Source organism: Pseudonaja textilis, chromosome 2 (genome assembly GCF_049901715.1).
Source record: "Pseudonaja textilis isolate UNSWEBS1 chromosome 2, rPseTex1.2, whole genome shotgun sequence".
Taxonomy (NCBI): domain Eukaryota; kingdom Metazoa; phylum Chordata; class Lepidosauria; order Squamata; family Elapidae; genus Pseudonaja; species Pseudonaja textilis.
In genome coordinates, this window is record NC_141991.1 from 57,662,668 (window position 1) to 57,690,635 (window position 27,968).

A 27,968-nucleotide genomic window follows, 5' to 3' on the forward strand; every position below is an offset into this window, starting at 1 on the left:
GTTTATTGGAATATTTAATGAAATATTAATGTTTAATAATGAGAACTAGAATTAGAATAGAAATTATATATTTAATTATACTATAAGTTTGTTATTCTTTCATTTTAAGATTTAATATGTAGAAGGTACTAAGCAGAATCAGAATGGAAATTATGTATTATTTTAAGTTTTATTTTAGGAGAAGGCGTCATACTTCAAAAGCGATTACAGGGAAATTTTTTGGTTAAAGGGAAGAGATACATAGATGTTTACTAAAGAACGGACAAAAGACATAAGTATAATGACTTTGAAATAAGATGAAATAAATAAAATATAATTAAGAGAGTGAAAAGATGGGAGAAGTTATATAGAAAATACAAAATGGTTAATAAGATATGAAGGGTATATAAGATGGGCATGAATTTGATTTAGGTCTGTCAAAAAGATGTAACCTGGGGCCAAGTCACTTTTCAAAGAAGTTTTATGTTTTATGTTTAGTGTGTGGATTATGTTTGATTCTAAATTAATAAAATCTTGGAGAAATGAAATTAAAGGGAGAGAAATTGGGAAAAGATATGTATAAATGATAACTAAGGAGGTTTTTTTTTTTCTCCAATGTTTTGCTTCAAGTGTGATAATGTGGAACCATGTTTTAAAGAATAATGCTTTGTTTGTCTTGTTGAAGTTTATGGGTAGTTCTTGGAAAGGAGGTTATATATGTTTTGTTTGTCTTGAAAAATCAATAAAACTTGTTTAAAAAAAAAAAGAACACAGAAGGGTAGTCAAGGAAATAATAGAAAATACAATTCTGCTTTATTAAAAATAATCAGAAATGTGTAGCTGCAGAAGATGCTGTATTAAGTCTGTAGAATTCTGTTTGTTTGTATACTTGTCTATTTGTTGTATACTAGTGATCCAGTTGAAATAAAATTCGGGTTCAAACCATACAACAATAGATACAATCTCAGTCTTGATTATCCCTTTAAATAACAAATGATATTGCCTATACTCAGATTACCTACATTTATGACTATTTAAATGGTTATATCCCTAATTCTCAAAAGATACATGAAAAATGAATGTCATCAAATTAAATTGAAAATACTTTGTCAAATACAAAAAACTCCAAGTGATGATTGAATATTGCATCTATACTGCAACAACAGCAGGAATGACAACAATAACAGTAGTAGTTTACAATTGCATTGCACACTTTTTTTTACTTTCAGTTCAGTGTGAGGTCTTTTGTTTCTAGAAGGCTGACAGCCATGAATCTCTGCTATACTAAACCTCATCAAATTCTGCTGTACTAAAACTCAGAAACTTACATTGCCTAGTCTCTGTTGTATACACCTCAGGGCCACTGTTTTATATTAGAGCTTATATTAGAGCAATCTGATTATTTATATGGTTATTCAAGTGTGTCTTTTCATCCCTTTTTCTTTTACTAATACTTTTGGCACGGTGTACAGAATTCTTTTTTTACTTTAAGGGATTGCAAAACTAGGATAACTTACTGAACTGCAGGTAGAGCCCTCGACTTACAACAGTTCATTTAGTGCTTGTTCAAAGTTACAATGGCACTGAATAAAGTGACTTATGACTGTTTTTCACACTTACAACCATTGCAATATCCCCATGGTCACATGATCAAAATTTAGACACTTAGAAACTGACATATATTTATGATGGCTGCAGTGTCCTGGGGTCACGTGATCATCTTTTATGACCTTTTGATATTGCAAAGTAAATGGGGAAGCCAGATTCACTTAACAGCTGTATTACTAATTTAACAACTGCAGTGATTCACTTAATAACTGTAGCCAGAAAAGTTGTAAAATTGGACAAAATTCACTTAAGAATTGTCTCGCTTAGCCACAAAAATTTTGAGTTCAAATGTGATCATAAGTCAAGGACTACCTGTACTATATATTCTGCATTCTGTCATGTTTTCAGGACAGTGCATATGTTATGCCTCAACAATAGGACTTCTTTTTACCCTCAGAATATTGGATCAGTGGCTCATATAGAACATTTTTATGTTCTGGAAAAGATATCTAAGGAAGAAAAAGTGATATTTTTGTATTTATGTCTTGTTGCATAGGAAATAAAGATAGAAGTTGATGAAAAATTACAGCTGGACAGCAATCCTCTGGAATGGAGTGTAGCAGATGTTGTGCGGTTCCTTAAATCTACAGATTGTGCACCATTAGCTAGAATATTTCTGGATCAGGTATGTCTAATTATTGGCCATGGATAATTGACTACATGAAACCATTATTTGTTTATACAGGTAATGAATGTTCTTTTAGACAATGTTCAAAGTTACACCATAAGCACCCCGTAGCATTTACAAACAAGTCCAGAAATTATGAATCTTGCAGCACAACAACAGTTGTTCGCCCTTACAAATGACCGTAGAGCCTCTGCAACATTCACCCTGCCTATTCACCTCCTGCTGGGTCTTCACAGGCATTTCGCCTCTGGAGACTCAGCTACCTTGAGTTTTCCTCTCTGTCACGGTTTCTATGCTTGCTTCGTTGCTTCAGGATTTCAGAGAACAGAGGCCTAACGTACCGCAAGATCATGAGAGATCACTAGCACAAGATCTCATGCTACTGATCTCGCACTTTAGGCGTCTAGTTTCTGTGAATTGAGACTTGGATGATTACAAACAGAGGGAAAGCTCCAGGCCTTGCCGTTTCCTTGCTGAAGCCTGCAGAGAGATTGCGTCCCTGTAGGCTTTGGCAGTCCTTTGCAAAAAGCCTTTGTTGGCACCATCAGAGCTTGGGAGGGATGGGTGTGTCCCTCTGAAACTCTGTTCCTGCTGGCAAAGGGCTGCTGAAGTCTAGAGATTTGGCAGGGAGAAAGGCCTGGTAGGGTGCATGCGGCCCTCCGCACCTTTTTTTCGTCACTGAAGGCTTCATCAAGCACTTTGCCGATGACAAAGGAGGGAGCAGGCAAAGAAACAGAGCGCCTGGACAGGAGACAGATCTTCATAAGATAAGTGACATGGCATGGCAGGATGCAGGGAGAGTAATTGTGGGAATCCCTGGGGAAGAAGAATGAGGTATCTTAGTGGGTTGGAGGCCTTTGGTGGTCTGAAGCAGGTGGCTTTCCATCATTAGGCCAGCCATGGCCTTCCCACCGAGATACCTTATGTGCATTTAATGAGCTGCACATTTGATTCACGAATGCGTGGGCAAACGAAGAGAGTGATCATGTTCAAATTATGCAATTCACTCCTATGAATGCTCAGGTGAGGAATAGAATGGGCAGGCTCCATTACATTTATAACTCGACAACTATCTGTAATGCATTAATGAAATGTTTAAATGATTTGAAAAAAAAACAAACCAACACTCATTTCTTTTAATGCTAACTGCTATTTCTTCCTTTTCCTTTGATAGGAAATAGATGGGCAGGCACTTCTCTTGCTCACTCTTCCCACGGTTCAGGAGTGCATGGACTTGAAACTTGGCCCAGCCATTAAACTTTGCCATCACATTGAAAGGGTTAAATTTGCCTTCTACCAGCAGTTTGCCAACTAAAACAGGACGAAGATAAGCTGAACCTGAAACTTTGAAGCACAATTACAGTAACCTGCTTTTCTTTCAGCAGGAAGAACCAAGAAGGGATAGATGGAAACTGCTTATGAACTGGCTTTACAGTTTTGCACTTTGAGTGGGGAAAATACTTGGAGCAAAATATTAATGCAATCCTAACTATCTTTGCAGCTGTCTTTTGGCTTAAAAAAGTAGTACTTACTCATTCTGTACATCAGGGCTTTTTTATGAATAAAAGATGATTTAAATATCTTTCACGAGGAGAAAAAAAATCCTCCAGGTGTGGTATGGACAGAATTTACAGCATGTGGAAAGGAATGCAGAAGATGAGCATCTCTTTGCTGCTTGCTAAATGACCGTCCTCTTTTTTTTTTTCTTCTTCAGTCTTGAAGATAATTTAAATAAGTAGACTAGCTGTTTGCCAAGATACGTGGTGTGGCCAAAAGCTTAAAAGTGAAACTGCAGCTTCTTTCTGACCTTTAATTTAGAGCCTGTTCTCTACCTCTAAAACCAAAAAAGGCTACAAGGCAAGTTAAAGAATGATCCAGCTATTGACTTTTCTGTATTTAAATTATGAATGCCCCTCTTTTTCTACTGTCCTGACAGAATCATAGCCTTTAGCAGCTACCAGATAGTCAGACTGAAGAAGTAGCATTCTTTATTATGGAGAAATACTGATAGTGGAGATTGTGCCTGTCATGTTGCAGATAAAAGTAGAGATGGAAAACTTAGAAATTGTGGATATTAAAATATGCTATGTGCTATGGATAAGCTAAAGTTGCACAGAAATATTGCCACACACCAGAAATATTTTTTAGAAAATATGTGCTGTTTAGGGAAAATTACATGGTCTTCTCTTATTATTTGCTGAAAAAAACTGAACTAGCATCCTTAGAAGAATGAATTGAAACGCAGAGCTCTTTCCGGTTCTCAAATAACTAAATTTCTCCACTTATTTGTTGCAGGTTTGTAAATGCACCCAAAGAATTTTCTTAAAGTATATACAGAAGAAAAATTGTGGCATAGTTTGCATGACATACATACATATTAGGAGATGAGTTTGGTTTGTTTAACATACAGAGAAGTCAGCTGAATTCATCAGCTTAATATGCTGATCTAATACAAAGAGCTACTATCCACAACTTCAGGAACAAACTAAGTTTTATGGAAGCTAGAAGGACCAGAGCAGTTTCTGCATTTCTACCCATTACAAACATAAATTGTGACTTCAGCCATTGAGTATTTATTATTCACAAGTTAGATCAAAGCATTGGTGACTTGCTGGAGAGTCATGTTGCAGGGCATATTGAATACTTTTAGGAAGAGACAGAATGTGGTATCTTGAAAGAAATTTCTTCATAACTTATTTAAGTATATGGAATCCTAAAGTAGAGATAGAATGATTTCATGCTTCAGGTTTCAGTCAAAGTAGGTTTAATACATGAAATGTTATATAACTGGACATGTGGGCCAAGTTTGCAATTAGATTTTGTATATTGAAATTAGTGCTATTCAGATGCTCCATTATTTGTAAGAACATGCATGTGTGTGAAAGTATAAATGCCTGTTTGGCATCAGAAAGAATATTGGGGTTTTTTGTAAAAAAAAAAATCGGGCTCAATGTAATTCTTTTTTTATTTAATTAGCTCCAATTGGAATACGTTCATGTGTTAAAACTTGTATGTCTAAGATTTTCAGGGTTTTTCAAGTAAAGCTTTCATATGCCATATATTGCTGTGAGTAATACTTTGAATGCCAGTAAAATAGATGCTGGTTTATTTAGGTTATATTTATAGGCTGACATTCCAGTCTTGTTCTATTTCCAAAAAAAGATGCTTTTCATTACTTGTTACTTTGAATGAGTCATTTCTATGCAACATGTGAGAAATGGATATATTTCATTTCTTGAGGCCAATTCAAGCATGTCTTGTGGATTGAAGTTTAAAAGGTTTAACACAATCTGTAAAATATTCTATATAGTTCTGAAATATTATCTGGGTTTAGTAAGATATAATTTAATCTATAAATCATTCATCTCTTTCCTGTTACTGCCCTGATGAGTTAGCCAGTCTTACCTGCTTTGCTACTGATTCAACATTCAAAGCCTGTTGGAATATTAAAATTAAGGAAAGTCTGCAAAGTTAGATAACATTGTATATTTTTACAAGGCCAGTGACATTCTAGCTAGGAAAAATTAAGTTGGTTTCAAGGCCTGCGTTAATATTTACCTAAAGCAGAGAGAGTAGAAAGGTAAACATAGTTTTCAGATCTCTGGTGCTAATTGCTGTAGAAAAAGCATATTAAAAATTACTAGAAACTGGCAGCATATAGATTTTCTCATGATTGGTGTCTTGAGGAAACACTTTAAAATTTGGGGAGATTAAAAAAAACCAATATTTAGCCTCTGAAAATACAAGCTACTTTTTTGAAGTTGACTAATGTGCAAAATATTTTTTTTGGTAATTTTACTCTCTGTAGTTGCCATTTTTATGATTCTAAAGATTTGGGAAAAGAAAGCAATCCAATATTTCATATGTAATTTCTGAATTGAGCACACAATTTTCCAAGGTACAAAGATTTTTATTTTTTATTTTTGGTATTACCGGCCAAACTTTATCAGTTAAGAAGAGTTGAATAAAAAAAAGGTTTTTGCAAAATACATTTGCCAAAATATAAAATCTAAAGCCAGGATATCAGCCATTTTGTTTCTTTCTGTAAATACTATAACACTGTATGAATTCACTCAAGATGTATTGCCAAATGTTTTAGCAGATATAAAATTCATTTTAAATGAAGGTCTTTAAAAGCCATTTTTGGCTTTGCTTAGATAATTGTCTGCTATGAAAATTTTTAGAATACCCAATAGTTGCTAAGCACAAAGAAACTGACATTGCCTGGAAACCTCACTGGTATAAATTTCACTATATTCCAGGTGCTTATGTTGGTATGAAAGTTTCCCCAAAATATCCATAAATATGACCTTTATATTTGAAGGCAGCCTTAAGGGTAAGAGGTCAGAATGGATTTTGAAAGGATAAAACTAGTTTAAAAACTATGTTGTATCTGTAATTCAGTGGTATTTGTTGCATGTGCAGCAATCTAACCCCCTTCCCTTAACTTGGATTTATAACAAATGGATTGTATACTGAAGGCCATGAATGTGAATTCTTTTTTATATCATGTTTAAAAATTATCAACACTGGGGAAGCACCAGCACACAGTGTTTACACCTCATAAGTACTTGCTTAATAGAAATAGGTTCTATTATTTATATTATTTTAAGCAATTCTTTTTAAAAAAACTAAAAACCAAATTCCATGCAGGAAAGCAACTTGCTTTCTTTCAGTTAATAAATTCAAAGTTCCACTATTTGTCCTGTGCAAGGCTAGAATCTGGAATCCCTAGACATTTGGAACTTCACAAAAATATGATTGATTTAAAATAATGATTTTGGGGAATGAAAAATGTATCCCTTTGTTTGCCCTATGGAGCCTTATATACCTTATATTACTGAAGGTTTGTATTCATCAGCTTCCCTGGTTGCTATTTTAATTTTCACCCATTGTGCACACATCTTCTGTTCTGATTGTTCCCTTAATATTCATAGACAATCAAAACCTCTTGAAAGAGCCTCTAAGGCAGGTACTGCCAGCATATTTCTTAGTTGTAATAGTTCATTGGACATGCACTTTTCTGCTTTGCTCTAAAGATTACAGATGTATATTGTGTTGTCTTTTCTGCTTGCTGTATTTTTACTTTAATTAATATATATGTGTGTGCGTGTGTGTGAACTGAGGGTAAAATTTTGAAAGTAGAAGATATGCACATAAAATGTCTACTGAAGCACCTTTGTTGCCTAGGTGCATCAGGTAAAGGGTTTTAAAATATTTTAGATTATTTGACTTGTTCTGTAAATGAATGTATATAATTTTGTGGTACTTCATGACCGTTTTAAGTGGTTGTAAGAAAATTAAAAATACTTAAATTGGTGCCAGTTTCCTTGGATATTACCTGCTTGGAGTCTTTCATTACTAAAGAAAAAATAGACTTGAAAATTCATAGCAGTATATGTGAATTTCCAAATATTTTTGTTTTCAAAATCCTGGAGCTAATTGGCTATTGTCACCTTAACAATTTTCTAGGAAACATTCTATTTTGGATACTTCAACTGTATTTTTATTTTATACATCTCCAGCTGAAAAATGCTCACACATTCAAAAAAGTAATAAATGTTTTCCAGTATCCAAAAATAATATAAAATGAAAATATTCCAATTCTAGGCATCGTTCTCTTTTTTCCTCCCTCACTCAGTTTTTAATCTGGTTATATTTTATAGCACACTAATGTTACAAACAAGTAAGGTAACTCCTTTATCACATTAAAGTTTAACCACTTAGAAATAATTAGATGCAGTATCATTTCCCCCATCGGCAGAATGAGAAATGCTGTCGCATTAAAACACTGGAAATTCAAACTGCCACCTGATATTACAGTAATTACAGTAACAGATTTTCCTGTTTGTTTTATCCCAGAAGATACTGAAGCTTAAAAATATATGGGGGGGCAATTCGGGTTTAAAGTTAAGGGATTATTATGTTGTCCAGTACTGTTTTTGAAAGTATTTAAAATGAAAAGTCTTGCATTGTAACTAAACTAATTGATGTTCCACAAAGGCATACATATCAGTTAGCCACCATAACAACACAGCAGCTCTATAGAAAAGTCCATACGTCAGTGCTAAATTAGTATTTAAGCTAATCAGAGAACTGAATTTACTGAAGATAAAGCTATGAGTGAAAGCAAGGGAAATAGCTGATAATCTGCCTGCCCCCTCCCACCTAACACAATAGAAAGTATCTTTATCAATCAAGATGTCTGAAATGAAGATAAATTGGACAAAACAGATGGGGTGGCAGTTTCTTTGAAACAATTATGTTAGCCTGTGTTTGGAGGCAACGTTATGCTCAACTGTATGTCCGTTGTATATTATCTTATCAATTACTCTTGATTGTTCTCTAGATTCTAGTGAACAAACATCTTACAATCCAAAAACACGATCCTGGTACACCTACTGAAGGCCACCGAAGTTCAGTGGTGCTTTTTTTTTTCCTGGAAAAAACAAACACATTGAAACTAATCTACAGACGCTATTTATGTGAGGCTAACAGACTTTTTATACTAATAAGCATTCTAGTTTTCCAGAATTATTCCCCTGTGCTAATAGTGTATTGCAGTGGTGGTGAACATTTTTGTTGTTGTGTGCCGAAAGCAGACATACCGGAAGTGCCTGTTTTCAGCTTCCAGAGTGCCTCTGGAGCCTGGGGAAGGCTGTTTTTGCCCTCCTGGAGGCTTGAGGGAAGCCTTGGGAGTCTGAAAATGGGCCTGTTTCGGCACTTCCGGAAGGCCCATTCTTCAGCCTCCTGAGGCTGCAGAGGCTTCTCTCGAACCTCCAGGAGGGTGAAAATGGCCCCAAGCGGCCTGAAAATCAGCTGGGAGGCGCGCGCATGCTCAGTGCAGGTAAGTTTGGCAGGGGCTCACGTGCCCGCACAAATGGTTCTGCATGCCACCTGTAGCATGCTTGCCATAGGTTCACCATCGGGTGTACTGTAATGATGCTATATTCTTTCTTGAAAAACAATGAAGTTAACTTGGATTAATGCTTACATCATATAGAAATTAAGAGCAATGATAGTCACAAAAGTGGAGAGGATATTTTTATATTACACTTGAAACTATTAACACAGAGGTCTCTGTGTATTCCATATTAGCACTTGCTCACTAGAAGTTGGTTCTAATCCTAATATTCTTTTGAGCAACTTGTAATGTGGGACAATGCATTGCTTTTATCCAGTTAAACAAAAGTGCAACAAGTCACTGTTGACTTATGCAAACCTACAACAGAAATTAGACATTTGAAACTTCAGATAAATGGGATTGATTTAAAATTGAGGTATTGTTGTATATGAAAAACATTTTCTTTTACTTGCAACCCCAATATAGATTTGAAATATATCAGGACTTTGTCAAGGCCACACAAGCAAACTTCAGTTTGTACAAAGAACCATCTGTTTTTGCATCTATTTTAGCCTGTTTAGTTTGACCACATTTCAGAAGGAGAGAAATAAAAGAGAACAGCATTCAGTTCTAACAGCATTCAGAAGTCTTTAGAGAAATACTTCTGTCACAAATGTCAGTTAATTTTCAAAACCAATATTGTTGCTTTCAATATAAATATCACATTTCAACGAAGTTTGGTAGAACAATCCTTCCCATCTAGATTTCTGCATTCAATTTTGAAAATTTAGCTAATCCTGCTTCAAAACTGCATAATTTCATTATGGTGTAGTAGACTGGTATGTGTTCAGCAAAACCCAAACAGCCCAAAGATATCTCAGAATTTGACAATGGAATCTTACTGAATCTGGTGCTCGAGATGAGTGACAAAATAGAATGGGATACCTTGTTTCAAAGCAACATTTGGTAATGGTTTACATTTAAGCAATTTCCAGGGATACTATTAATAGCCATGAAAGAGAACATTTCTGAACTAAGTTTGTTAAAAAAAAAACCCAAGGGAGTGATAGAACTCTGTCCTGTCCTTAGCTTTTTCTAATTGTATCTAAAGCCAGATCTTGTATTTATTTTTGCAGCTTATTTATTTTATAACTTCATTACTGAATGCTTTCTGTAGTATTGCTTCCAAAGTTATCTTTTATCGGGAGGGAAGTGTTGTCATTGTTCAGTGTCAATAACAACTTGCCCATAACTATCACATGCATTTTCTTCTTCTACAGCAGGATTTGTATTTCTATAATAATGCAGATTATTCGTTATTTACTATGATGCTTCTGTGGGATTTTCTGACTTCTCCACCTGAACCCTAGAATTGCCTGAAATATTCATCCAAGGCTAGATTAGCTTTCAAATTGTTCTGTCCCTGCCAAGACTAATCCATTTTTAATGTGTGTTAGTTTTGTAATCCATGGCTCATCAACATTTACAACAATTCAGCATGTTCTCACATTAGCCAAAATCTGAATACCAGAACATTATAAACTGTCAAAATGTATCAGGGGTAAAAGATACTTTTGGGGGGGGGGTCTCTGACACCCACCAGCTCCATGACATCATCATGGAGGAGTGGAAGAGGACTCCAGTGGCAACCTGTGAAGCTCTGGTGAACTCTATGCCCAAGAGGGTTAAGGAAGTGCTGGAAAATAATGGTGGCCACACAAAATATTGACACTGGGCTCCATTTGGACATTATCACTTAGGGGTGTACTTGCTTTTGTTGCCAGCAGTTTAGACATTAATGTGTGTTGTGTTATTTTGAGGGGGTAGCACATTTACACAAGCTGTATACTTACTACTTTACATTGCAGCCAAGTGTCACTTCTTCAGTGCTGTCACATGAAAAGATAGACCTAAATATTTATAAAATGTGAGGGGGTGTACTCACTATACATATAAAAGCGAAATACCACTGACATGATCACAAAATCTCCAGAACCGTAAAGCCAACAAACTTGAAATTTGGCATGTATGTTCCTCTTGGCTTCTAGATGCTCACTAAGAATTTTTCGAAATGACCATCAGAGCATTAGTATTTCATATATTATTATTAACATGCTCTGATGCCAAGGAGTTCTACTCCCTACCTGAAAAGAAATCTCTCCCAGAGAGGAGTTTCAGTTTCAGTTTTACTTTCACAGCAGCAAGCAGCTTTACTACAGAGCAGTTGAGCAAAGCCATGCCCAGGCTCCTTGCTGTCTCCTTGCTCACGCAGCAAATACTGTTTCGGTTTTCAAACAGTCAAGTCTCACGCTGACACTATGCTAGCTAGATGAATACAGTGGATGCTGGTAGGCAGAGGCAGCATTCCCCCCCCCCCATTTCCCTCCCCCCCAAAGTGGTCCGATCACATAGTTTCGTAGCGAACACAGGGACCCTGCTACTATTAACATATACATTAGCCAAAGGATGCTGAAATAGTCTCCACTGCCACTTCCATGCACCTTGAGGACCAAAGTCATCTGTAGATAAAAAGTGATCTTGGACTTCACTGAATTTCCTTACTTCATTCTTCACATACTCCTGCCCCTCTTTTGGCAAAGATAACCAGTTGCAGGCACTTCTGCCACATTTAACAATGTGGGGAGCTAAGAAAACCCCTCCCCCATAGTTTGCCTGAGGCTCTGAAGGGGAAATCACTGAAGTGATGCCCACATTAAGGAGAGAGCTTTCCACAGATCCCAGCCCCTGAAGCCTCAAGCCTACCAAGAAATACTTCTACTACAAAGTTGCTTTAAAAATAGAGCGTGGAAAAGAAATACAATAGTGGAATACTTAAGCAGAGTTGAGAAGGTTCAGATATTCCTCCTTCCCTCTTTTAGGGCAGGAGACTTTGGAGGTTGTTCCATTAGAATTCCGTATTAGAACTCCTGCCCTAAAAAAGGGAAGGAGGAATATCTGAACCTTTTGAACTAATGTATTCCACTATTATATTATTTTATATGTGTGTGTTTGTGTGTGTGTGTGTGTGTGTGTGTAAATGAATAGAGTAACAGCTGGAAGGAACCTTGAAGGTCTTCTAGTCCAGCAGTTGCCAACCGGTGGGCCGTGGCCCATTTTGGTGGGCCACAGAGAAATCTCACCTCCCAAAGCAATTAATCCAGGCTGCGCAGAAACACAAGGCTGCCCCGCCCACATGATGTACGGGAACCCTCCCCGCCCACCCACTCCTTACCCAGGAAACTTGCCTGCTAAATTGCTATTTTTCCTTTTTCCGACCATCAGCTGTTCTGCTGTGCCAGGAGATTTAGATTAGCTAGGAAGCAGGAAATGGTTGGATTTCTTGCTTTCTAGCTAGAGTTTAGATCTTCGGCTCAGCCGAACCTCTCTTAGGACTGAAGGTTCTGTTATTCAGTGCAGACTCACGGCAAGCAAATTTTATGTGGTAGACTGAGCTAGTCGATGGCAGATAGATAGATCACTGAATGATTCTGTCAGCAACTCAATCTGCCTGCCTGCTTTGTCAGATTTTGGGTAAAAGTTGCTTTTTTAAAAAATAACAAATTCAATATTTATATAAATGTTTATAATATTTACATACAAGCCATGCCCAGCCAGTCACATGACCACCATGCCACACCCACAAATTAGGCCATGCCCACAGAACCGGCTAGTGGTCCTTCGATTTAAAATTATGAGTTTGGTGGTCCCTGAGATCCAAAAGGTTGCCAACCTCTGGTCTAGTCCAGCCCCCTGCTCATAACTATATCATCTCAGACAAGCGACTGTCCAGTCTCTTCTTAAAAACCTCCAATGATGAAGCGTCCATGATGTCTGAAGGCAAGGGGTGTATATGTGTGTGTGTGTGTATGTATACATACACACACATATACACACATACATACACACAGACACGCACGCACGCACATATATGCACAAATATACTTTGTAATATGCTAACATTTGTTTGAGAGCCACTTAGGTATAGTGGTTAAGACACCAGGTAGAAACAAGATGGCAATGAGTTTTAATCCCACCTTGGCACAAAACCAGCTGGGTGACCTTGGGCCAGTCACTTCTCTCAACCACTTCTTGCCAAAAACCTTGCCAAAAAAACCTGCAAGGACTTGGCCAGGTAGTATTCGAAAATTGGACACTATTGAACGCAAGTGGGGGAGGGGGGGCATTAGTTCCTTAACACAAAAAGCCATCCCTGATATGAGTTATTGCACTTGCAGTTCCTCTTGGTACCTAGAACCTACGAAAGCAAACATATTACCTTAGATTTGACTGCAAAATGTGCAGAATATATTGGGTCTTCAGAAAAGACACGTATAGGTTCCACGGTTAATCATACAAAATATATAGGTGTCACTATAGACACAGCCGTTCGTAAAATATACCTGAAATCGTTGCCCTAAAAAAAAAAAAAACTGTCCGTAATAAAAATCGAGCGTCCAATTCTTATCCGCAGGCAAAATTGCATTCATAGTATTAAACACCCATAGCGGTAGTTAAATTCCGTTTTCTACCCTCGCGCTCCACCTTCTCTCCACCGGTTTTTGAACCCGTGTCCTGAAAAGAAAACCCCCAAGGAGCTGCACGGGCGTGCGGGGCTCAGCCGTTCGCCGGTCACAGACGCCCTAAGCCAAACGAAGGTTTGCTCGGAGGAAAACCTGCTAGGAACCGAAGGCCCTCAAGCACAGAAGCAGGACCTTCGCCGACGCCCGGCTCTTCTGCACCAAGCACATTCTCCGCATTCAACGAAACGCGCAGCCCTGCAGGCGCTTTAACCTCCGCGGCTCCGACCGCCCTTCCTCAGCTAGCCAGGAGAAAAGACGCGCTCGCGCGGGCAGGCTTCTCCCTTTAGCCACGCCCCAAAGCCGCCCAACAGACCAATCCTGATCGGGGTACGTCACGTGGCGGCGGTGCCGTGACGCGAGGGGAACTCCTCCTTCCCCTATCCCCCACCCCCACCCCACCCCCAGCTCGCCCGCCTGCTCAGGAAGTGCCGCGGAGCATATGAACGCGCCTGGCTTTTACGTCTCGCTTCCCAGCCGCCGCGCGCGCACCTGCCGCGCGCCGCGCCGAGTGGGCCATGGGGGGCTCCTTGGCCCCCAACGGCTCCGCAGCTGTCACGCCCAAACTGGACCCTCGGCGAAGCGGCGGCGCTTCTTCTTCTTCCGCCTCCACGGTGAGGTCCGGGCCGGACTACCGCGGCTGCAAGAACGGCGCGCTGATGGACAGCTTCGGCATCTTCCTGCAGGGGCTCCTGGGGGTTGTGGCCTTCAGCCTCCTCCTGCGTGAGTGCTCCGTCCGACTCCGTGTGGGGTGTGGGTGTCTCTCTCTCTCTCTCTCTCACACACACACACACACACATAATGTTGCCGGAACCGCTGCTGTGGCCTCTAGCGGGCCGCCGCCTCCCTGCTCCGCTTCAGTTGGGGCTCCAAACCTTCGCCTCCCTGGGGCCTCTTCCCCGCTTTATGCTTATGCTTGCAGCCTTTCCCCCGCTCCCCGGTGCCAGTCTCTGCCCTGCTCCCTTAGTGAGGTCGTAACCCGGCCCAGCTCGCTGCCTTCTTCTTGGCGTCCCGGGTTTCCTTTCTCTTCCTGGAGTGCCCGCCCCTAAGAGGATAGGCCGGCTTTCCGGTGGTTTTTTTCCCCCGTGCCGGGTTGGGGGCCTGCGGGGCTTTGTTTGGCTCTGCGCGTCCCCTTCCTCTTCTCTGTTCCGGAAAAGGCTCGGTCATGCTTTCCACGCCAGTAGCCTAGCGGCTCGCAATACTGTACGTGAAGAACTAAGTGTGCTTTCGAAGGGGTCTCTCTATGTCTCTTAATTCCTGGGACACCTTACTTTATTTTTATTTTGTTTTTTATTTGTCAATTGCTTACAAGATAATAGGTATAAGTAAAAACATAGTTATGAATAAATGGATAAATATAAGAAAAAATATAAAAATATAAAAGAAACAAAAGGACAGGGGCGGTAGGCACGTTGGTGCACTTATGCACATGCTTATCCACATACTTATGCTCATACTTGTACCAGTGGGCTCCAGATCTAGAACTGTAAATGTAGATACAGGTATTTTCGGGGGGCTTGGTGGTCTCTGAGCTTGCTTGTTCTTTTGCAGGCGTTTCATTACCCTCACCAGGTAACAGCATCAGTTCTAGTAAGGAGTGCTGTTTGCTTTATATTCTGGCGACTTACCTGTCTGTGTGCGTGGAGGCGGTCTTAGGGATTCCTTGTTTGGGCTGTTTACTAATGACTCTTTGGCAGTTTCTTGATTGGGTTATTGTTTACTTGATTGTTGGTCTGAAGTTGACCTTGGAGTTAATGATCTATGCTGATCTGAGTGCTGATTACTGGTGAAGAGGTGCTGGAACCTCTCTGTCTCTTTTGGTCTGGTTGATTATCTCTTTTGCATAGTCTATAGATGTTAATGTCTATGTGTCTATCGATGCCTGATTTGTTAGAGTGCCAGGCCTCTAGAAATTCCCTGGCATTTTCGGATTTGGCCTGGCCTAGGATTGTCACACTCTCCTTTTTACCTATCCTTGTGCCCATTGTCTGGGGATGGGAGAATTGTGGAAAGGAATTGTTAATTGAATTTTTTTTTGAAAGACCAGACTGGTTCACTGGATTTAAATATTTGCCAAAAACAAACTGCTGTTGCTCTTTTCCACTCAGCTGATTTATTTGGAAATAATGGCTGGTAGAACTTCTGTATTTAATCAATGTGTTTACATTCCGGTATGAATAATTGTGTATATGTTTGACATAGTTTATAAGAAAGACATGGCTGGATATGGAGCTTTGATTGACAATACTGTTTCATTTTCAGTTTAAGGATTATCTCGCATGACTTTTGGAAGTGTGTTACTTGGTACATAGGCTATTTAAAATATGTTGGAATGTTGGAATGACTATATTCTAACATTCTGGCACGTTGTTTTCTTATCTTTTGGACTTATTTGGGTCATCTTTATTAGAAACATTTTCAGGTTTTTTGTTTTAGAGGTTTCCAGCTTAGCAGAATGATTCATGCTAAATAAAAAGTCTTTTTATGGTTTATACTAGTCCCAGAGCAGCAGCTTTTAGCTTTCTGTTTGGATCTGAATTATGAATAGTCAGTAATAAGTGGAAAATCATTTACAGGCAGTCCTCAACTTACAACAGTCCATTTAGTGATCATTCAAAGTTACAACATCGCTGAAAAAAGTAACTTATGACCATTTTTCACACTTACAACTGTTGTAGGATTCCCGTGGTCACGTGATCAAAATTGCAGTGTCCTCTGGTCATGTGATCACCTTTTGTGACCATCTGACAAAGTCAGTGGGGAAGCCAGATTCACTTTAACAAATATGTATCTAAGGTAACAATTGTTGTGATTCACTTAACAGCTGTGGCAAGAAAAATCATACAATGGGACAAAACTCACTTAACAAATGTCTTGCTTAGCAACAAATTTTGGGCTCAATTGCCATAAGTCAAGGACTACTTAGTTTTATTTTATGTGTTTGTAATTTTATAAGGCTCATAAGAAGGTATATAAAGTGTTTTGAAGAATATTTGTTTTTTGTCTCTGCTTTTTGTTTGTTATGCAAACAAAATGACTTATAAGCAGTGAAATTGTAGCTGATCATATATAGAACGTATATCATTACTTAGGCTTTAGGTCACTACATACAGAAGAATTTTGCATCATGACATCACTGTGCATGTTTTGTCATGTTCATACAGTCTCAGTTTCTTACAGATGACTGTGGTGTCATTAATAAAATTTAACAGGCCATGTAAAGAATTCTATTTTTAATTTTGCAACATTCTTAATTTTAGTATTAAGTTGAAAATTAATGGGATTTGTAGTAAAATGTTACTGTATAAATTGTTTCTGTTCAATTTCCATCCATCCATCTCTTCTGTCAATATTCCTTCTCCCTCTCAAGAATTATATGATTAAATGAGAATACTTAGTCATCAACATGGTCTTTTTTTAAAATCTCAGTTTCTTTGGGTCTTAGCCATTTCTCCATTTTCCATGAATAGTACTACCAGTTCATAAGGCTTGGGATTGTTGTTACTTAGTGTGAACATACATAGGCTTCTTGATTTATTCTAGACATTCTTTTTTAGGATTTTTTTCAAAAACTTATTAGTAGTTCCTTCAAGCAGGCAATACTTCTGGAACACATAGCTCTGGTCATTTTCACTACGTAAGTGCTATTACTTAAAAAAATGAACTAGATCTGTTTTGATGATTTTTAATTTTCAAACCTCAGATAAGAATATTGTTTTTAAAAAGGTCATTTACGGACATATTTATAAAATACAATAGGCTTAGTGTATGTTTAATGATGGATAAAAATAGGTTGCCAATGAAATTATTGATATAGACTTTGTAAAGGCAATGAGATATGATATAGTTTCTATTAATTTTCTGAAAGAGAAAACCATTCATACTAATTGAACTTTCAAGGGTTATTTTAAAGTTTTTTTTTTTAAAGAAATGTATAAGGACCATGGACAGCTCCTCACCAGTATTGATTTTATTTGGGGTGTGCCAGATAAAAATACCAGTAATTATTTTTTTCACCAGAAGATTCTGGTTTAGGGATAGACAATCAATGGCTATTGAGTATTCATTTTCAAAAATCTATATTCAGAAACATTACTCTTTAACTAGTAAGTCCAGCTTTTCATTAGTTTTGCAATTTGTAAAACAGGCCAGATGAGGCATAGAACAACACTTTTAATGCACAGTATATATTGCTAATCACCGCATCAGGTACCAATAAGCTTAGGAATCATTGTTCTCTAAAAAGATAAGCATGGAAAATATTAGCTGTTAATTAGGTCTGTGTTGGTAGAATGCTATGTAATAGCCAGTAGTAGGAGTTAGCCTACATACATAGTCAAAATATGATGGGGGGGAAACTTTGAGGAAATCCCAGAGCTAATGGCAAGACTGGAAAACTTTAAAAAACATGCTGGAAGAAAGCAAGAGCAACCCATCTCTTCGTTATGACCAAGAAAATAGAGATATGTTTATAAAGTCAACAGGAGTTGAATTTCTCTTAGCAAAACTTTATTTTTTCAGAAGAATGTCTTAGGTAAGGGAATTCCCTGTCCCATTGCTTAATAAGAAATATATGCTTCTTAAAATGGTGCATTGAAAATATATTTATATAGTAGTTATTTGTGAAAACTGAAATAGATGTTTCTGCTTCTTTCCTTCTGGAAATTGAACTACTGATAGTTGTTCTGTTCACAAATAAAGAGTATAAGGATATACTTTGAGAAAAAAAGTGATAATCTAGATAAGGCGTGTCAAAATGGATTTCTTCAAGGGCTGGATCAGCATTGTAGTTCTCCTCTGTGGCCCAGCAGCAGCAGGTGGTGGGATGGAGGTAGGGTGGCAGTGGTGGGGGGAGCAGGGTGGCGGGATGGATGTCCATTTTTGTGACTCATTTTTGCCCTCCATGGCCTCCTGAAGCATTCTGATGACTGAAAACAGGCTGTGACGGCCATTTTTGGCCTGTTTTTGGCCAGGAGTACTGCAGGAGACCATGGAAGGTGAAAATGAGGTGTGGGGGCTCTGCATGCGGCCCACTTTAGTCGCCAGAGGCACTGCAGGCCATTCCCTTGATATTTCCAGGCCAGTCTCATGGGCCGGATTTAAGCACCTCCAGAATTCCTAGAAGCCTGGCATTCTGACAAATCAGCCATAAACAGGCTTACAAACAACATCTATATACTGTTCAAAGGAGATAATCAGTAAACCAAAAAGACCAGTCACATCTTCACTAGCCATCAATACCTGAATGAGCAGGGATTAACACCAATTTTAGACCAACAATCAAGAAGCAGACCCCAATCAGGGAACTGCCAAACAAGCTAACAATAAACAGCCCAACCAAAAAACCTCCAAGACCACTCCCGCTGACATTGACAGGGCAAGCCATTAGAATATAAATTGAGAGCACATCCCATTCCTCACTAGCACTGATGTTACCTACTTTGGGTGATAAAACATCTGCAAGAAAAAAGCAAGCTTGAGAACGCCAAGGACCCCTCATTTCAACCCTGAGCTACAAGTGTAGATTGATCTGTACATTCCTAAAATGGAATGAAAAAATGAATGTGTATATTAAAATACTGCCTTAAAGACTAGAGTTAATCCTGAACAGTTTGTTGAAACATAGACTACAGACCTAGCTGGTAAACACAATGCAGGAAAGAATGAGAAATGAGAAAATGGCCCTTTAGCAAACTACTCGCGGTTAGGTAGGTTGGGATTTAATCAATCCATCAATCAGAATAGAGCCGGAAAGGGCCTTGGAGGTTTTCTAGTCCAATCCCTGTTCAAGCAGGAGATCCTATACCAGTGATGGCTAATGTTTTCGTCGTCGTCGTGTGTTCTGTTTATACAACCAAGGATTGTATTAATATTTGGGGCTGCTACTGCATACTGATGGCTCATATTTAAGTGATTGTCCACTAAGTCTCCAAGGTCCCTCTCACAGCTCCTATTTTTGAGCCAAGTTTCATCTAATCTGTACTTGTACCTTTGGTTTTTCCTGTCTAAATGTAAAACCTTGTAGGCTGTTTAGTGAATCTCAGTTGATTCTCAGCTAGTGTTTCTTGTTCCCTGTTTAAGGAGAACAAAAAAGAACAAAAAGCTCCTCTTTGAATTTTATTTGACATGACTGTAAGTTCAGCTTGCATCTACAAAACAAATATAACTCAGTCATATTCAGTTGACTCTTTTAAGCTATTTTTTCAATGTCTATAGATTTTAGAGGAGGGAAAATGAAAATTGAGCATGGAAAAATAAAAATTGAAGCCTTCCCATTTATGACTTAGAGCTTCAAAGGTAACAATAATTAGCTTTTTTCTTCTTCCTTTCCTATAGAATAAGTATGCTGAATCCTTCTAAATCACCTCTTTTATTCCTATTAACTGGCTTTTCTCAGTTCAGAAGGCAGCAATGAGAAACAAATTAAATCCTGAGTAGAAATGGAGAATTTCTTGCTAGTTTACTAGCTAGTTGTCCCTGATCAATAAATAAACTCAACTAGTAGGCCATAATTGATCTAATGACTGGAGAGTCCTGATACCTATTACAGGAAACATAATGCACCAAGTAAAGGAATTACCTAAGAAATAATAAGCTTTTATATGTTTCCTGACTATTTACTTTTTAGCATTCTGGAGACATTTCTTTTTCCCCCCAAAGTTTTTTATTTTATATTTACAATAAATCCATCGTTCATTTAAACAGTGTGTTGACTGGGTAAATTTATCTTGTGCTAACAATTGTAATTAATACTTTCTTACCAATTTAACAATAACATTCCTTTATTAATTATCTCTTATTTCTATTATCTTTATAACAATCTTAACTTATTTCTTAGACTTGTACTTTCTTAACTAACATTAGCTTTTGCTACGGTTGCAGACCGATATCCCTCAAACAGATTTTTTTCCCCAATTGCTGTTGTTCATGAAGCAGTATCATAAATGAAATATTGTCATTCTTTCCTTTCAGAAAGAAATGGGATTTCTTTCCATTCTCCAATGGTACTTTTCTCATTTTTCAGGTTGAACTTAGCCTACTGGCAAATATAAATTCCATTGCACTACCTTAAACATTTCTGGTACTGCATGTATTTGGCACTGGGGGCAAACTGTGTAATGTAAGTTTGTTCCAGGGCAGTGTGTCTTTATGCTAAGCAAAAGAATGGAGATAAGAGCTTTGTCCTCTCGCAGGAAATAGAAAATATGAATCTGCGAAAGGACGTTTATTGTGCATTTATTGATGTATATTAAGCTATAATAGAGTAAATAGACTTGAAGTGTGAAATGTTTTGCATAAATGTGGACTTAAATGTTGCTGAATCACTAAGAATGGTGCACCGTAGAAGTAAAGCATGCAATTAAATGCTCAGCACTGACGAAGGAATGAAACAAGCATCTGTGGTGTTCCTTAGCTGTTTAATGTATTTGATGGGTAAATTTAGGTTGAATACATGAATTTTGTAAACTAATATATCAATAACCAACATAATTGTGTTATAAATGATGTGCATGATTGCAAGTAATATATGAACTGTGAAAAACTAATGCAAGTACATATTTCCTTGATAAAAGATTCTCCTAAATGCTGAAACAGATGGAGAAACTTTATGACATGGAAATATTGATAGTATGTGGTCTATTACAAGCAATGAAAGTTTGTCAGAAACAAAAATGGATATGTGTAAAAACATATTTCTGCCCAATTTATTATATGAAAACAAGGGCTGGGTAAATCAAGAGAAACAAAAAAGTCAGTGGAATTAATGCATCATAAATGTAATAGTGCAATGTGTATGGTGAAACAACATGAGGTAGAGATCAAGGACAAACAATTGCTGGGTGCATTTACACAGAGTAGGAAAGGAGGTTAATCACTATGAAAGAGAGATCTGAAGTGATTTGGTCATATAGACCCCCCTCCAAATATTTTGGGTACCAGGAACCAGTTCTGAAAAGAGACAAGAGGACAAGAGGGGGCATGGTTTTATATGCTGCCTGCATCTCGCAGATGGGGCTTTGTTTGTGGCATCCCTCGGACCGGGGTGGGAGTGGGCGGGACACCTGATATAGAATAGATACATGAGGATTAAACTGCAGAGCAAATAGATTAAGACTGAAAAGGCTGAGGAAGAAAAACTGGAGGGTTGTGACTGCATGGAATAGATGAAATCCTCAAGAAAAGAAAAGTGAGAAGTTTAAAGCAGTGGTCCCCAAAATGGGTGGTAACGCCCCCTGGGGGGCAGTGGGAGGCCTTAGGGGTGCGCTAATAGGCAAGGGGGCCAGCAGGGGGTGCTAAGAGGCGGCAGGGGGGCATTCGAGGCCCTGCAGGGTTACCCCATTGACTGTTGCGCCGCTCCGCTCCGATGCACCACATTGTAATGGGCTCCAGGAGGAGGAGGAGGGGATGGAGTAAAGTGCACTAAATTTGAGTGTGCTGCACAGGTGCTGCAAGAGCAGCGAACAGCCATGGAGCCGGCTGTGGTGGGGCCTGGAGGGTGCGCACGAGAGGAAAAGGAGGGGAGAGAGAGGAAGGAAGCCTCCACCATCGTTTGCGCTCATTCCTCAGCCAGCCTGGATTTCCAAAAACTCACCAAGAAGAAAGAAAAGAAGCTTCTCACACTCTCGGAAAGTCCTGTGTTCTCTACTTGGAGCTCTTCACTATCCTTTTTTCTTCCTTCCTTTTGGAAATCTGGGCTAGTTGAGGAATGAGTGGAACCCGCGATGGAGGCTTCCCTCCTCCCCCTCCTCCTTCTCTCGTTCTTTAGCCAGCCCAGATTTCCGAAAGGAAGAAAGAAAAGGGGACAGCAAAGAGCCCCAAGGAGAGCACGCAGGGCTTTCCGAGAGAGTGAGAAGAGACACACAGAGAGAGAGAGAGAAAGAGAGAGAGAGAGAGAGAGAGAGAGAGAGAGAGAGAGAGAGATACAAAGGGAGGGACAGATTCGCCTCAATTCAGCTCTGTCTGCTCCCCTCTCTCTGTCTTTGCCCAGCTTTGCAAGGATCCAGCAGCGATCTAAGGCAGCAACCTCTTAGCACTGTGAGGTAACAGCCTGACTGTCACTCCTTTTGGAATGCAAGGTTTATTTTTGTATCTTTCCAGAGACAGAAAGAACATGGCCAAATTTCCTTACAGTTATTCCCTGGGTGTGGGAATTGGGAAGGGGGGGTGGGGAGTGGGGGAGAAGGAGGGAGGAAGAGGCATAGAGAGAGAGAAAGAGAGAGAGTTAGAGGAGAGAGAGAGAGAAGGAGAGGGAGAAAGAAAGAGAGATGAGCAGGAGGAAAGGAGGGAGAGGGAGCTAGAGGGAGAAAGATAGAGATAGGAGGGAGGAGAGAGAGAGAGAGAGAGCAACCTGTTCCCCATAGAAAACACAGAAAACCAGAAAACCTGGGGGGTCATGTGACTCAGTGGGAGTGACATTGAGTTGCCACGCCCACCCATGTCTTGGGGCTCCGAGTGTTTTGTTTTCTGTGGGAAACAGGTCCAAATGGCTCTTTGAGTGTTTAAGGTTGCAGACCCCTGACCTAGGGGGAGGCAGAGGAAGGGGTGCTTTGACCACATGCCCAACATCCAGGATCCTGCTCAGCCAAGCCCGCCCCTCTTTGTGCATGGCTATGAAAACTCCAAAAATAGGTCAAGTAGCTCTGGGGAGGCCAGTCATAAATTAGAACACTTGCTAAACAACCGGCCATTAAGTGAGGACCACTTGTATTTGGTTTGCCAGTCAGCTGGCCATGCCCACCCAGTCATATGACCACCAAACCACACCTATCCAGTCATATGACTAGCAAGCCACGCCCAGCCAGCAAGCCATGCCAGCAAGCCACATGACCAGCAAGCCATGGCCACCCACTCGTGATTAGCAAGCCATGGCCTCAAATTAGGCCACGCCCATAGAAATTTAAATCCCACCCCTGGGTGGGGGGCACCGAGGATGAGTTTGTAGGACAAAGTAGGGGGGGTGGACTGAACAAGTTTGGGAACCACTGGTTTAAAGAATAAAAGGCAGTATATGAAATGCTTTATGGGCATGGTGGAATCAAATATAGTGCTACTTTATAGATAATTTCACTGACACAACTTTTTTGTAAGTATATGAAATGCTTTATGGGCATGGTGGAATCAAATATAGTGCTACTTTATAGATAATTTCACTTACACAACTTTTTTGTAAGTTTCTGCTTTCTGCTCTCTCTTGCATCTTTTGCTAAAGTGCTTTCTTCAAAACAGAATCTTCCAGATCCATTTTATATATCCCAGTCAAAGAACTATCCAGGAGACAAAACAACCAAGTTCAGAGAGCACCAAGGACTCCACAGATCCTTCTTTTGGCAGTTCACAAAAGCTCTGTGTGTGTGTGTGTGTGTTGTGTGAGTGTATACTATATGTATCGATCAGTACACACCCATAGCCTTGTTTCAAAATCTTCATTATAGTAGAAACCTGAGAAAACTTACTATGGGTGTATAGGTTTGTTACAAAAATATATAAACAAAATTTGCATATATATGGGAAACAATTCCATTATCTTTTTTTTTTACTTTTTAAAATGAGATTTAGATTAGAATCTCTTGGTTTTTTGTAAATTATTAAATATCTTTGTTCATGCAGTCTGCAAAATATAGAGCACTTATATTGTTACTGATACTAAATACAGGTAGTCCTCAACTTATGACCAAAGTTGACTTCAGAATTTATGTTGCAAGTGAGACATTTGTTCATTCAGTTTTGTCCCATTTTATTACCTTTCTTGCCACAGTTGTTAAGTGCATCACTGGGGTTGTTAAATTAACATAACAGTTGTTAAGTGAATGTGGCTTTCCATTGACCTTGCTTGTTAGAAGGTCACAAAAGCTGATCACATTATCCAGGACACTGCAATCATCATAAATATGAATCAGTTGTCAAGCATCTGAATTTTGTTCACATGACTATAGGGGTGCTGCAATGATCATAAATGTGTAAACCGGTCATAAGTCACCTTTTTGTGCCATTGTAACTTCAAGTGGTTACTAAACAAATCATTGTAAGTTGAGGATTACCTGTATAGGAAAACATGGTTATTAGGTTTCCTAAATTTGGTTTTCTGGAAAGTTAACATATTACATTAAACTTTTCGCCAGTTGGCATGATCTGTCCTTCCTGATCCTGTATTATATGGTAATTTTATCTTAACTCTTCAAATTCTGTGGTATTGAGTTGTAGGATATTTGATCATAGAAAAATGATTTACTAAAAGGAAAATTCTAAAATTCTTGCTTATTTATATAGAATATAAGATTAGATGCTCTAAATAAATTGGGCTGTCATGCCCCTGTTGGAGACTGACTCCAAGGGAGAGGGGGAACAGCCAACAGGGAGTGGAAGTCTGGCTCCGGAGGTTGTGGAGGAGGCTGGGGAAGGGCATAAGCTGGCAGTGAGAGGAAGACCCAGGCCCATCCCCTCTCCATCCTAGAGCAGGCAGGGAGAAGTGGATAAGGGAGAGACGTGAATGGCGTGGTCTACGGGGGAGGAAAGGGCCTTCATCTTCTTCATGGGCTGCAGCTGTGAGAACTGGTTAAAAGGACGGACATGTGTATGGGCCAATGCTGGAAACAAAGCATGGAAATATCTCTAGTCTGTCGTTCCTCTCTGAGTTGGGCGTCCTTCCCAATGTGTGTTCCGATATCTGTGGACATCTTCAAGCCCTTATCTTGCCTGGTTCCCTTAATTGCTTCAGTGTGGTTTGAGTTTTTTGTCTCTAGTCAAGGATATTTGGAGCTTTGAAGCAAAGTGAAGGAATAAAAGGGGTTTCACCTGTTTTTGTGACTGTGTTTATTTTGTATCCCACCCTGGGTCATCACATGGGCTTTTAAGACCATGTTGTGTTGAGTTAGAAGTTATTCCATGCTTGGGAAAAGTTACTGTATGTCCCCAAATTAAATTCATGTAACTAAATAAAACTCAAATCTCAACTCTGTGTTTTCCTTAATTTCACTCCTGCTTATAACTAATTTCTTTCCTTTTTTCTCTTCTTTTCCTCCTTGTCTACCCCCTTTTTCAGATAATCATTTTATGCTAAGATGGCACGTGCCCTATATTTGCTGCTTATTTATTTGTTTTGGATCTTTGGGGTTTTTTAGGAAACTTTCTCTGTATGAGTGGTGGTTATTCTTGACATCAAAAAAATTTAAAAAAAAATCCAGGAAAAAGTTGCCTAATCAGAGGATCAATGAGTTGTTCATGCCTGTTGAGCACCTGTGTAGCTTTAGCTTGCTTTATTTGTTAATGAAAGGCATTGATTAGGATTGGTGTGAAGCAACATTGTGAAAACAATTAATGGTTGCAGATATCACTTCTAAGCCTGCCAGGCAGAATTCTTCAGGTATTGCAATTATCTACATTGAGACTTTGGAGGACACATTCCTGAAAAATATAAATTTGAGAATTCCTAAGGGGATATATATTGAAAGTCTAGATAGATTGTCTCATCAGATGTGAAGAGACTGTTAAAATAGATTTGGGTTGAGCGAGGACTGCTCTAGGGAAAGGAAAGCAGAGGATTTAACATCCTTTCCACATCAGAATTATTATTCTTTTTCCTAATATCAGTGGTAACACAACAATAGTCTCTCCATCTCCCCCTCCTCTTACTGCCATCTAAGCTCTGATGCAGCGATTAATAGGGCTCTGAGACTATGTGCTGGGGAAGAGAAGCAAACACATTCCCTTGCTAGAAATCAGCTGCAGGGAGATCGAAACCCATCCTCCATCTATATAAGTGTGCAGACCCACACACATTGATGGTTTTCCCAAGTAGAAGTTATTGGAGATCCTGAATTGACTCAGGAAAATTTGTCTGGAGTGCCCAATAGCCAGCCATAAGTTCTATAGTGCTGAATCTAAAAGCCTGACCAAAACTTTTATCTGGTCTCCATGGAGGAAAAGAGGGAGATGTTTTAATTTATACACTCCAAATGTAGTTAAATCAGGATGCATTTAGGTGAACTTGGATAGAAATAGTGCTTTTCAAATAAAAAACTATGAAAAAAGAAACCATAGCAAAAAATGGATTTTTGTTTATTCTGGTTCCTCTAACTTGTTACAACAGGTAAAGTGCAATGCTAAAATATTGGCAAAAGGCCAATCCATTACAATGCTCATTTTCTAAGGTTGAAAGATTGGTTTATTGCTATTGTTAAAACCCTTTCAAACTTAAACTGGTTATGAAGCTTTTAGATTTAAGGGAAAAGGTGTTTCAGAATTTGCTGAGGGGAATTAGTTCTAAGTAATTTTTTTTCTTTCAAATATATGGACTATAATGTGGAAATAATAAGGCAAGAGGCTGGATATAATACTTACATATTTAAACTTTTTTCCCTGATAATAAGAATCATGGGTGCTCCAGTCATAATGAAGTGAATGTCAATCCTCTATTTCAGGGCTGTCAAACGCGGGCCCACAGGCCAGATGCTTCATGCACTAGCCACGCCCACACCCAGTTTAGTGAAGGGGGGAAAAGTCCCGATATGTCACATGATGCAAGTTTGACACCCCTGCTCTATTTGATCTTTGTGACTAATAGATGAGAGAACAATCAAGACTGCAAGAATTTGGACGATGTAAGGGGCAATCTGAAGAATACAGAATAAAATGGCTTTATTTTGGACTATCATTGTAAATATTAACCGAGATGAATGACTGGGAGATATTAGATAAATCTACTTTCTTCCCAAGCATGGATACATAAGTAAGGAGACCTTCCATAGTTTTATTTAATTTTTTTCTTTTCTTCATACCCTTTTATTTATAAGTTATCTTGCATTTTGTCAAGCAGTTCAGAATGCATTTTCAGAATGCATCGTTGATATTCTTGAAAGTGCTGTTTGAACTGCATTTCTGTGAGAGCCAGTTTGGTGTACAGTAACGATTAAGGCATCCACCTAGGAACTGAGAGACTTGTCCCGCCTTAAGCATAAATTCACCTGGTGGTCTTGGAGAAGCCACCTTCTGTCAGCCCTAGGAAGGAGAAATGGCAAACCACTTCTGGAAAACCCTGCAAAGAAAACTGCAGGAACCTGACATGGAGAACTGAAAATGATTGAATGGGAGAAGTGTGTGTGTGTGTGTGTGCACGTGTGTGTATCTTATAGGTATTATCGCTTCATGTATGTTTTTTCCATTTGTATCCAACCTACTGAATCTATTATTTGCATTTGTGATTTAATTACGTGACTTTGTCTCTATAATTCTGCCCTAAAAACTTGCTAATTGGAAACAACCTATCTTCCTGTTAATACTTGCCAAAATGTATGAACAGGTCAATCACTGAATTTTTGTTTTTGATAAATAAAGT

General features: G+C 38.9%; 2 protein-coding genes and 1 long non-coding RNA gene across 5 annotated transcripts in view; 2 read left to right on the top strand and 1 right to left on the bottom strand.

Moving 5' to 3' along the window:
* The window catches only part of SFMBT1 (Scm like with four mbt domains 1), a 120,030-nt gene extending 112,496 nt beyond the window's left edge, over nucleotides 1-7,534 (top strand). For all 3 annotated transcript variants that reach the window (XM_026724736.2, XM_087923987.1, XM_087923986.1), the window contains exons 21-22: nucleotides 2,084-2,212; nucleotides 3,390-7,534. In XM_026724736.2, the coding sequence (XP_026580521.1) occupies nucleotides 2,084-2,212; nucleotides 3,390-3,530 (270 nt within the window). In that variant the 3' untranslated portion in view covers nucleotides 3,531-7,534. The remainder of the gene's footprint in view (nucleotides 1-2,083; nucleotides 2,213-3,389) is intronic.
* Nucleotides 1-27,968, bottom strand: part of LOC148126862 (uncharacterized) — a 116,693-nt gene that overhangs the window by 71,582 nt on the left and 17,143 nt on the right. The window lies entirely within an intron of this gene.
* STIMATE (STIM activating enhancer) overlaps nucleotides 14,044-27,968 on the top strand; it is a 39,763-nt gene continuing 25,838 nt past the window's right edge. The window contains exon 1 of the mRNA XM_026724743.2: nucleotides 14,044-14,359. Within this exon, the coding sequence (XP_026580528.1) occupies nucleotides 14,155-14,359 (205 nt within the window). The 5' untranslated portion in view covers nucleotides 14,044-14,154. The remainder of the gene's footprint in view (nucleotides 14,360-27,968) is intronic.